Source organism: Petaurus breviceps, unplaced genomic scaffold, assembly GCF_028583685.1.
Source record: "Petaurus breviceps papuanus isolate PSGF00001 unplaced genomic scaffold, PetGlider_PUasm1.0 90895, whole genome shotgun sequence".
NCBI lineage: Eukaryota > Metazoa > Chordata > Mammalia > Diprotodontia > Petauridae > Petaurus > Petaurus breviceps.
This window is the reverse complement of record NW_027187372.1, coordinates 21,192,458-21,205,053: the sequence shown is the minus strand read 5'-3', so window position 1 is coordinate 21,205,053 and position 12,596 is coordinate 21,192,458. Positions and strand designations below refer to the sequence as shown.

At 36.2% G+C, this 12,596-nt stretch overlaps 1 protein-coding gene across 2 annotated transcripts in view; it reads left to right on the top strand.

Moving 5' to 3' along the window:
- The window catches only part of ASPM (assembly factor for spindle microtubules), a 75,320-nt gene that overhangs the window by 50,575 nt on the left and 12,149 nt on the right, over positions 1 to 12,596 (top strand). Inside the window, exons 18-19 of one of the 2 annotated variants that reach the window (XM_069074474.1) lie at positions 2,706 to 6,731; positions 12,340 to 12,506. In XM_069074474.1, the coding sequence (XP_068930575.1) occupies positions 2,706 to 6,731; positions 12,340 to 12,506 (4,193 nt within the window). The remainder of the gene's footprint in view (positions 1 to 2,705; positions 6,732 to 12,339; positions 12,507 to 12,596) is intronic. The other variant, XM_069074475.1, reaches the window with a different exon arrangement.

Here is a 12,596-nt window from a genome sequence, read left to right as displayed (position 1 = left end):
GGGACTACTGAGGAATATAGGACTATTTTCTAGGAGCCAAATAATCCTAAAGGACTATGATTTTCTAGCTTTGTTTTCTCTCTTCTTCCTCTCTGTCTCTATCTCTTTTTCTTTGTTCCTGGTTGTCAGGGGAGACTAGATAAGAAAGCTCATTCAATCAGTTATCTAAATTTTCTGTATGTAAAGTGCTCTATTAAGTAACTTCTGTGGAAGTTATTTACAATATAATTTTATTATAGGTACTTTGCTCCTTTTTCAGAAATGGTCTTTTTTGTTTGTTTGGTGTTTTATTTTGTTTTTGCTTACTGCAAATCCAGAAGTTGTATCCCAAAAGACTGATGTGCTAGGGAGTTTGATGGATTGTTGTAGTATTCATCTATTTTCAGTTTTTGTAAGGTGTGACACACTACTAACTGTTGTGGTGAGTAATAAATATACCCTAGGAAAAGGCTGATGGAAGAGTCTCTGGAATAAAAATGAGGAAAATTTTAATCATAGAAATTTTTAGATTTAAACCTTTTCAAGTTATGAGTATCCTTTTTCAACATCATAGTTTTGCAGACCTTGAAATGATAATAGTTTTTGCTGGTCTGTGTTGACTGAGAATTAATTTATATTTTATAATCAAAATAGTATCCACAGATATCTGAAGAATAGTTATACATATAAATGATTTGTATTTTTCTTTTGGTTGGAGTTGGGGATGGAATAGGGATGCCCTTGAAATTAGCTTGGGAGAGGGGCGGCTAGGTGGCACAGTGAATAGAGCACTGGCCCTAGAGTCAGGAGGTCCTGAGTTCAAATCCGGCCTCAGACACTTAACATGAAAACTAGCCTTGTGACCTTGGGCAAGTCACTTAACCCCAATTGCCTCCCAAAAAGAAAAAAAAAAACAAAAAACTTGGGGGCGGCCAGGTAGCACAGCGAGTAAGAGCACCGGCTCCAGTGTCAGGATTGACCTGGAGATCGAATCCCGGGCTCAGACATTTAGCACCCACCCAGAAACACCTGGCCGTGTAACCTTGAGCAAGTTACTTAACCCTGATTGCTTAAAAAAAAAAAAAGAAATTAGCTTGGGAGACATTTCATTCTACACAGAGTATATTAAATTATCACTTGAAATGGCTGGGTGCAAGCTCATGGATTGGTATACTCTTCACATTTATGACTTCACAGTCTGCAATGGTGTATAACCTATTGGTTCTGAATTAATGTGTTAGAACAAAGAAACTAATAGAATCATTCTTTAGTGGTGAAACAGGTCCTATCACTTCATTTTGAAAATGAGGAAACTAGGATTTAAGCCTTAAAGCTTCCTTTGCTCGTTTTATATATGGGTTGAGTTAGAATGTGAAAAGTTTCTGTTACACTGCTAGGTATCCTGAAGCTAGTCCATAGATATTTGATTAAGATACTAGTAATGATAATTGTGACTTTAGGGGGAAAGAAATAATCTTACCCAATATTGATGATTAGTTATCAGATCCTTGGATTTGCAAAGACAACTATTATAGCAGATTTCCACTAAAGTTTTTTAGATCAGTACATATTGACCCATTTAGGCTACCCTAGAATTTCCCAAAGTCATTGTTTACAAGGAAAGTTACATGAATGAAAACATTTTATCTTTATGATACTACTATTGCCATTTACCTGTGATTGTGTCTTCCTACTTCTGGAATGAGATTGAGGTGAAAATGATTGACAACTAGTAGTGTTTATTTTAGTTATTATTGCAAGCTTTGTTGTTGATTTTGTAATTTACCTGAAAGGCAATTGATGAGATATACTTATCTCTTACTAGTTGCTTTTTAAATAGAAATATTTATAATCTTGAGGAAGACTGAAGGTAAGATGTTTATTTCCTAGAGTAAAGTCAACAATTTAGACTTTAATTATGTTAATGATATGATACTTATTTCCAAAAATATTTGGAAAATGTTAGTGTTCTGTCATGATGACATAGCACATCCTTGTGCTATGATGGTAAACTGTTGTTGAAAGTTGACTATTCTTGAATTTGCATTTATATCCCCCACAGCTGTCATGGTGACTGGCATGAATGAAAGAAAAGAATTTGTTAAGTGCTTTATATGTGCCAGGCTGTGTATTAAGGACTAGAGATACAAATACAAGCAAAAAGAACAGCACCTGTCTTCAAGAAGCTTTCATTTAATAGGGGAAGACAATACATGTAGTAGAATTAGCCTAAGAAGAGTGTTTTGAGCCAGGAATTCAGAAGGCTGCCTTATTGAAGTGATGGGGCAATTGATTTGCATATCAATTCCAAGAATGATAGTATTGATTATATATGATAGTTTATTATTGTAACATAGTAGGCACATAAGTACTTATTATTATTTGACTAAAAATATTTATAAAAGGAGTTATAATCATTGTTCCAAATTACCCAGAGTTAAAGAAACATTTCTAGATCTTCCATTTTACTTTTTGATGTTATATATGAAATAATTTTACATTTTCTTATAGTTTTGAAATTAGACATAGTAAAAAGAAAAAAAAATCCACTAATAGTTCATGTTGTCATTCTTACATTTTATAGGTTAGAGGGATAAATGTCTTTGCTTATTTTCATTGCTACTTTAAAATTTGCTTTTAAAAAATTAGGAAAAGCTAGCTATTTAGAAGTAATAAAAATGAAAATGTGGTACAGATTTACTTTATTTTGTTTGTTTTTTTTTTAGGCTTTTTGGAGAAGATATTTTATTAGAAAAAGGTTTCTGAAATTAAAATATTACACCACCATTCTTCAAGCTAGAATAAGAATGTTGATGGCTATTGCTGCTTTTAAAAAGCATCGTTGGGCTACTCTAACAATTCAGAGGCATTGGCGAGCTTGTTTGAGAAGAAAAGAAGACCAAGAAAAATACAAAATGCTCAAATCTTCATCACTGGTAATTCAGTCTGCTTTCAGAAGATGGAAAAGACATAAAATAGAGGTTCAAACCAAAGCCATCATAGTGCTGCAAAGAACTTTCAGAAAATGGAAAGTCAGGAAACTAGCTAAGGAGGAAAAAGCAGCTATTATAATTCAGTCATGGTATCGAATGCAGAAACAGATGAAGAAATATAGACATCTAAGATTATCTGTAATTGTCATCCAGAGCAGATTCAGATGCATTCAGGCCAAAAAGTTATATACTCAAAAGAAGAAATGCATATTGACTATCCAGAAGCATTATAGAGCTTATCAGAAAGGAAAGACTGAAAGGACAAACTATTTACAAAAATGCAAGGCAGTTAAACAGCTTCAAGCAGCTTTCAGAGGAATGAAAGCTCGTCAATTATGTAGAGCAATAAGAGCTGCTTGTGTTATTCAGTCACATTATCGTGCTTACATTTTGAAAAAGAAATTTCTAAGAATGAGACATGCTGTAATAATGTTGCAGGCATTTATCAAGATGAAACAAGCACGTAAACAATATTTAACTTTAAGAAAATCTGCACTGTGTATCCAGAAATGGTACCGTTCCAAAATATATGCTGCACAAATCAGAGATGAATATCAGCTGTTACGGAAATCTTGCATTAAATTACAAGCTGTTGTGAGAGGGCGCCTGGTTCGTAAGCAGTTATGTTTACAGAGAAAAGCTGCTACTTTGCTACAGTCTTACTTTAGAATGAGAAAGGAGCAGCAGCACTATCTTCGAATTTACAGAGCTGCAGTTTGTATTCAGAATCGGTACCGTGCTTACAAAGTACAAATCTATGAGAGAGAAAAATTCTTAGAAGTAAAAAATGCAGTTGTTTGCTTGCAAGCATCTTACAGAGTTTATAAAATCCGTAAAATGTTCAAGCAGAGATCTGCTGCTGCTCTTAAAATCCAAACTGCTTTTAGAGGTCACAGCAAAAGAATGAAATATCAAGCCATACTTAAGTCTGCTATCAAGATTCAGCAGTGGTATAGAGCACATAAGACTGGTCATGAAATAAGAATGAAATTCTTAAAAACAAGAGGAGCTGTGATTTTTATTCAGTCAGTTTATCGTGGTTGGAAAGTTCGGAAGTGGGTCCAAAGGGAACACAATTCTGCAATCATCATTCAGTGTGCCTTCAGGCAGATCAAAGCTCAGAAGAAATTTAGATTGATGAAAAATGCTGCATTGACCATCCAGCGACGTTTTAGAGCAAACATTTTAGAAGAGAAGCAGTGCAAAGAATACACTGACTTTTATTGTGCTGTTTTGAGACTTCAGGCAGCTTGGAGGGGAAGAGCAGTACGAAGACAAATTAAAAGACAAAACCAATCTGCTGTCATCATACAGTCATGCTTTAGAATGTATATATACAAGAAGAAATGGAAAACTATGAAAACAGCTGCTCTTCAGATCCAAAGGTATTACAAGGCTTACAAGAGTGGGAGGAAGCAGTATTCACTATATTTAAAAACAAAAGCAGCTACAATCATTTTACAATCTGCTTATCGTGGTATGAGAGTAAGAAAACAAATGAAAGAGCTCCACAAAGCAGCTACAATTATTCAGGCTAAATATAAATCTTACAGTGTGAGGAAGAGATATTCATCCCTTCGAGCCGCAGCTGTCACAACACAGAGACAGTATCGAGCTGTCGTCAAAGGAAACCGCCAACGCTGGGAATACCTTATTTTAAGGAATACAACTATTAAAATGCAAGCTGTTTATAAGGGTGTACAAGTAAGAAGACAAATTCAACACATGCACAAGGCAGCCACTTATATCAAAGCTGTGTTTAAAATGCATCAGTTAAAAACAAAATATAGAACTATGAAAATGGCTGCTATTGTGATTCAGGTGAGATACAGAGCATATTGTCAAGGTAAAGCACAACGTGGAAATTACTTGACACTTCTGCATTCTATCATTATTCTTCAAGCGGCTTTTAGAGGCGCAAGAGTACGCCAAAAATTAAGAAAGATGAAAGTTGCAGCAACAGTGATACAGTCATACTATCGGAAGTATGCACAACAAAAATATTTGGGTGAGTTATGTAAGGTGACTAAACTTTTACAGCAGCACCATTGTGCTATCAAAGAAAGAAACATACCTGTTTGTAAATGCAGTGTTTTGAGACATTCAGCGGTCTGCATTCAGGCAGCATTTTGGGATATGAAAACAAGGCAACACTTGAGAGTAATGCAATTAGCTGCAACTCTCATTCAGAGGAGGTTCAGGTCTTCAATGATACGAAAAAGATACCTTTCTCTCAAGAAGGCAACAATTTTAATTCAGAGAAAGTATAGAGCAACAGTTTGTGCCAAGCGTGAATTTCAAGAGTATTTGTGTTTACGTAAAGCAGTTATTGTTCTTCAGTCACATTATAGACGATTTATGGTAAAGAAAAAGATGAAAGAGATGCACCAGGCTGCTATTATTATCCAGACTGCATTCAGAAGGCACAGAGCATATGTTTCATATCATGCTATGAAACATACTTCCATCATAAGCCAACAGCGTTCTTGGATATACAGGGAAAGAAAATTACAAGTGGAAGATTATCTAAAGCAACAAAACTCTGTTGTGGTTATCCAGGCTGCGTATAGAGGAATGAAAGCTCGTCAGCTTTTACAGAAAAAACACAATGCAGCAGCCATAATACAGAGCTCTTATAGAATGTATAAACAGTATTGTTACTATCAAGATATACAGTGGGCTACTCAAGTAATACAGAAGAGATACAGAGCAAATAAAGCAAGCAAGAAAGAACTTCAGCGTTGTTTCATCATGAAGAAAGAAGCAACTTGCATTCAGGCAGCTTCAGGGGCTGCAGTGACTAGTAAGGAAAGACAGGAACAACATCAAGTTCCTGTTAGTGTCCAAAAACATTTTAAAGTACACCGTAGCAGTCTCTCCCCTAGGGAAGCAATAGTTCTTCAGAGGAGATGCAGAGCATCCATTATGACATGTGAACCCACCAAAGGACTTACTTATATACAGTCTACTTACAAACGCCTCAAGCTGCAAAGGAATTTTCTTCATATGCAGGCTCCTACACTAATTCAGGCCACCTTCCGGATGTACAAAGCCAGAGTTGCCTATCAAACCATGAGAACTGCAGCTCTTGTCATACAGGCTCGTTATAGGTTATATTCCAAAACAAAAATTGACCGAAATACATTTTTAATGACACGAAAATCTATTCTAACTATACAGGCTGCTTTCAGAGGCATGCAAGCTCGACAGGAATTTAAAAACATGTTAGAGAGAGAGATGGCAGCAATTGTTATACAGTCAGCATTTCGTCATTATAGGACAAAGATTCGATTTAAAGTGGCTCAAGGTGCCTCAGCTGTGTTTCAGAGTTGGCAAAAACCCTGTCAGAATACTCCTTTGCAGAAAGTGGCATATCCACAAAGAATAACTGAAAAGACAACTCGTTATACTTTTCATGAAACGATTGCAAGAAACTTAGTAAATCAAAATGATGATGACCAGAGAATTAGGTCTTTCCTTTGTATGGCCACGTATCAGAGAAAATTTTTCCAGCAAATAAGATCTGTAATCGTATTACAGGCATATCTGAGGAGGTGGCAGACCAGAAGGCAGTTTATATTGTCTAGAAAATCAGCATTGATTTTGGAGAATCATTATAGAGCATATTTGTCTACAAAATACCAAAGGAAAGTTGATTTACAAACCCAGAACAGCATTATAAGAATTCAAGCTAGAGTGAAAGGATTTATTCAACGGCAAAAATTTCAGAAAATCAAGGCCAGCACCATAAAAATTCAGGTATTTATAAATGGCATTTCAGAAAATACTGTCTTTTTTTCCCCCTGTAGTAGGGTTACATCTGCTTCATTAGAAACCTTGGGGTAATTGTTTCATCTATGTATCTCTTTCAGCAGCTTAAAATGATTTGTGATAATGTGGCTTTAGTGGCTGGGAAGGTTTTCTCTTTCAAGGCAAAGTTCCAACTAATCTATATAGTTATACTACATACTTATAGGTCAAACATGACTTTTACCACTCCTTTACTACTTTATCTTCTATTTCACTAGACTTCTACTGAAAAACAAATGGTAGAGTGGATAGAGAGCTATCCTTGAAATTAGGAAGACCTGAGTCTGATTCCTGCCTCTAACATTGGCTTTGTGATTCAAGACAAGTCACTCAATGCTCTAGGCAACTTTCTAAGATTTTTAAGTTTCAGAGACATTGCTTACCTGCATTTATAGAAAGACCTTCCTCATCCAGGACTTTCCTGTACTGGTGAAATCACAGGTCCAGTCCCTATTTCTATCTTCCTGTTCACCTATACTGATTAGAAACATGTAAAACTTTTACATGTTTTTTTTTTTTCAGGACATTCTGAACCTCCTATCTAAAGTAACTCTCTACATTGTTCTAATTTTGCTTTTCAATTTAACTTCCTTTAAAAAAAAATAAGCTGAACCATAAGATTTAAAGCTAGAAGATAGAAATTTGACTAGGTGATTTTCAAAGTAATTTTATCGGTGATAACTAAGGCCCAGAGAGGTAAATAACTTATTCAAGGTCATATAGGTATTAAGTAGCAGAATCAAGATTTGTAGCTAGGTTCTTAGACCCAAAATGTTCTTCCTCTACCTTGAAGTATAAATGTATTAAAGGTATAATAGTTAGGTACGTTTAATGTTTCAAACAAATAAAATATGCTAATATAGTGTTAAATTGGAAATCAGGATACATATTTTAAAAACTTAATGTTCCACAGGTGTTGTCAAATCAACCAGCTTTTGTTAAGAATCTACCAGGCAGTGTACTAAATACTCAGAACGCAAAGAAAGACAAAAGATGATCGTTTTGAAAGGGGGAGGTAATATATAAATAACTATGTATGAAAAAGATTATACAGGACAAGTTGGAACTAATCTCCAAGGGAAGTTTCCAAGTTTAAGGAGGACTAGGAAAAAATTCTTTCAGAAGATCAAACTTTAGCTGAGATTTGAAAGAAGCCGGGGAAGTCAGTTTTAGTTATGGGGACCAGCCAGTGAAAATGCATAAAGTTGGAAGATGGAAATATTATGTGTAAGGAGGAGCCAATGTCTGTATCACAAATTATGTGAAGGGGGAGAAAGATAGATAAAGAAACTGGAACAGTCACTTAACTGTGGAAGAATTGTAATCTCCCTCTCCTCTCCACTTCTCTTTTGAATTGAACAAAAACCTTTATAACAAATTTTCATAGTACAGAAAAATAAATTTCATGTGCTGGCCATGATGTAAATTGCCTCACTGTCAGGAGTTGGGTAGTGTCCATCCTCTTTAGTCCTCTGATATGGACTTTATCATTGCATTGATCAGAATTCTGAAAGATTTCAGAATTCTCTTTTTAATGTTTTCTTTATATAAAATTCTTCTCATTTCACAGCATCAGTTGATAGAGGTCTTCCCAGGTTTCTCTGAAACTATCCATTTCATCATTTTTTATGTCTCATTAATACTAACTACATTGCAGCTATGTGCTATAAATTGTTTAGCCATTCCTCAAGAGGGAAACAAAAAACAAAACCCCTTTAGTTTCCAATTTTGTCTGCTATGAAAAGAATTGCTATAAATATTTTTGGACATAACGGGTCAGTTTTTCCTTCATACGGATTTCTTCAAGTTCTAAATGAAGAGCCTATATGATCCAAATAAACTGAAATTACATTTCAATTTAGCAAAACCTTTGATTAAATACAGCAGCTCTATGAAATACAGCATACAGAATTAGGTAGATGCCTCTTAGGCTTAAAAATGTTTCAGTTTCCAAGGTGGCTTCTCTCCCTCTACTTGATCAAAACTACCGTTCCCACAATACAGATTATCCCAGCCAAATGTTAGGAAGAAAACAGTCATAGAATCATGAATTAGAGCTAGACAGTAATTCGGCATTAAACACCATCAAATACTGTCCCCTTGCTTTATGAGAAAATGGAGGTCCAGAGAGACTTATCTCAAAGTCACATAGCAAGTTCTTGGAAGTTGGGCAAGAGGCAGTGGCTTTAGGGTTAAAATAACTACAACCTAGGTTCCCCGATCCCAGTCCAGTTCTCTTTTGTGATAACATACTGGCTCCAAAATACTACCAATTCTCATTAAATTAACTTATGCTAGAGTATCAAAGACTGATAGCTTATCAACCCTTCTAAATGTATTTTATATTCTTCTTACCCTATATAAATATCTGATTGGATGACATTTCAATGGAATATTTAGACTGGAACTCTAATAGGTTGATGGGCCTTTAAGAATGACCCAAGTATCTTAACAAAGGTTCTTATCAGTGATTTAAATGAAGGTGCTGGTGGTAGGAATAAGGAATAAGGCAGAAACTGGATGACAGGAAGAGAAGGTGGGCCAGTCATGTGACAAGAAAGAGGAATGATTTGTAAAAAGCTGGAAATAGCCTCCTCATGTCAGGAAAAAGTGAAGAAGGCCTCCAATGCATTGGGTTAAATGTCCTTCCTTCCCCTCTCAATTGCAGTGAACAGTTGGGAGATATGAACAAGCAAGCACATGTAGTTTGATCTTCAGGACTAGAGTGAACTCCCAAACTGACACGATCTCAGATCTATTTAAATATAGATGGAATGTTGATGAAATTTACAGATGTCCTGAAGCTGGGAAGAATAGTTAATACAGGATTATAGAATCTGTATGTAGAAATATTTCTACAGGTTAGAACAATGGACTTAATCTTTAACAAAAACAAAACCTCAGACTTTAGGCTCAATGTGGTTAAGGTATAACTACACCACAGTTTATCTGAAAAATTATCTTGCATTTTGGTAGACTGCAAATTCATAAGTCAACATTGTGTCAGGGCAGTCAAAAGAAAACCTAATGTAATTATAGGTTGCATTAACAGAAGCAATTTCAGCAGCTCTAGACTGAATTAGGTAATATAGTGGTTAGAGCATTGGACTTGGAATTGGGAAGACTTGAGTTCAAATCCATCTAGACACTTATTAGCTGTAGAACTGTAGGCAAGTCACTTCACCTCTTCATGTTTTAGTTTCCTCAACTGTAAAATGGGGATAATAATTACACCTCCTGGGTTTATTTTGAGGATTAAATGAGGAAATATTTTTAAAGTGCATAGTGTTTGGCACATAGTTGACTCTTAATAAATGCTTTTCCTTTCCCCCCACACCCCCCACAACTTCACCTCCCCAACATATACAAAATAGAATTCTTGTTTATTTCCCCACCAAGACTTGACCCTCTTCCTAACTTCCCTATTTCTGTTGAGGGCACAATCATCGTTTGAGTCATCCTCAGCTCTTCTTTATCTCTTCTTCAGTCCCTTTATTCTCTCCCTTGCATCTGTCCCCCTTCTTTCCATTCACAAAACTGCCAACCTTTTGCTTGTACTATTGCAGAATTTCCCTGATTTGTGTCCCTGCATTCATTCTCCTCTCCATCCATCACATCTCTACCAGACTGATGATATTAGAGTAAAACTTGTACTATCATTTGCCTGCTTAAGATGCCCCCTAGCGCTCCCTATTGCCTTTAGAATAAAATAAAAGCTCCTCTGTTTGGCATTTGAAGTCCTTCACAATTGGGCACCTGCCTCCTTTTCCGCACTCACCCATATTACTACTTTCACCAGTTCTGTAACAGCCAAACTGACCTTCATCGCTTTTCCCTCTTTACAACATTCTAGTCCCTGTGCTGCCCTCCCTTAGATCTCTTTAAGGGGAATCTCCTATCCACTTTCTATCCTTATCCCCAGCTCCAGTTACTAGTGTCTTTCCCCCCATTATTTACTCTGTAACGACTTGGAGTCTGTTGATGGTAGAGGGGGTGGGGTTCTAGGCTTGGAGTCAGGAAGAACTGAGTTTCAATTCTGTCTCAGACACTTAATAACTGTATAACTCTGGGTAAGTCATTTAACCTCACTCAGTATTGTTTCCTTATGTTAAATGGGGATAATAGTAGCATCTATCTCACAGGTTTGTTGTGAGAATGGATTGAATGTGCGAATGTATAAAGTGCTTTGAAAACCTTAAAGCACTATATGTTAGCTATTATCATTATTGTGATATAATTTGTAGTTACTTATCTATACATGTATTATTTTCTATTGTTTCCTCTCACTAGAATTTAAAATTTTTTTTTTTTTTGCTTTTTGGAGGGCAGTTGGGGTTGTGACGTGCCCAAAGTCACACGACTAGTAAGTGTGTCAAGTGTCTGAGGCTGGATTTGAAGTCAGGTCCTCCTGACTCCAGGGCTGATGCTCTATTCACTGAGCCACCTAGCCACCCCCTAGAATTTAAATTTCTTAAAGCAGTAGATGGTCATTTTTGTTTTTGTATCCCTAACATCTAGCACAATACATACTTTATAAATGCTTGTTGAATCAGTGGCCAGATTGAGAAGCAGAGTGGAGGAAGGGAGGGAACAGGCATTTTTCTAAGTGCTTTACTATTATTATTTCATTTGATCCTCAGAACAACTTTGGGAGGCAGGTGCTATTAGTACCCCCATTTTACAGTTGATAAAACAGGCAGACAGGTGAAGTGACTTTGCCTGGGGTCATACAGCTAGTTAAGCATCTCAGGCAGTATTTGAACTCAAGTCTTCCAGATTCCAGGCCTAGTGCTCTCCCCATGGCTCTACTTAACTGCCCCTCTCATCAAAAGAAAGCAACAGTTCCCTAGAGCTCATGTAGTTATAGCAGGAGTGCTGACTTTGGGAGTAGGACCTGAGTACAGCTTCTACCTCTAACCCACTGTCGCTGTCTCAGCACCTCTCTGATGATCTATACAAAGCACTTCACAAACCTTCCAAATGTGTTCATCATTACTCAGTTCTACATGTGTTTGAAATGTTGCCTTGAGTTCTGGGCATCATATTTTAGGAAGGATATTGGCAAATTTAAGAAGAGAAACCATGATATAAGAGCACTGGAAACCATACTATATTGGCTGAAGAAGTTGGAAATGCCTCGTTTGGAGAAATGACGGATAGTCATGTTCAAGTATTTGGATAACTCGTGGAATACTTTTTCTGTTAGTTTCAGAAAGCAAAACCATGAAGCATGGGTAGAAGTTGCAGAGGTCAATTTTGATTTCACATATGGAAAATTTCCTTGTATTTAGTGTATCCAAGAGTGGAATGGGCTGCTTCAGAAAGTAATGGGTTCTCCTTGTCACAGGAAGTCTTCAAGCAGGCGCTGGATGACCATTTGTTCGGATGTTCTAAAGGGAGTTCCAGTTCACCTAAGAGTGGGATAGGGGACAAAGTTCTGTGTACCATGTATTATGCTGATGATTTACTTGCTTTATTGTTGTCTGTGTATTATACTATTTTTTTTCCATGAAATGAATTGAAAAATTGATCATATATTTGTTTTTTTTTTTAATAGACTATATGGAGGGGATATAAAGCCAGGCAATTTTTATGTAAAATGAGAGCTGCCAAAAAAATCCAAGTCTGTTTCAGATGCTACAAAGCTCGCAAAAAATATCTAGCTGTGAAAAAGGCTGTTCATGTCATTCAGAATTTTCTCTATACTAAATTACAGAGGATCTGGTAAAGTATCAGTGCTCATGTGTGAGGATGTGTGTGTGTGTATATATATATATATATATATATATATATATATATATATATATATATATA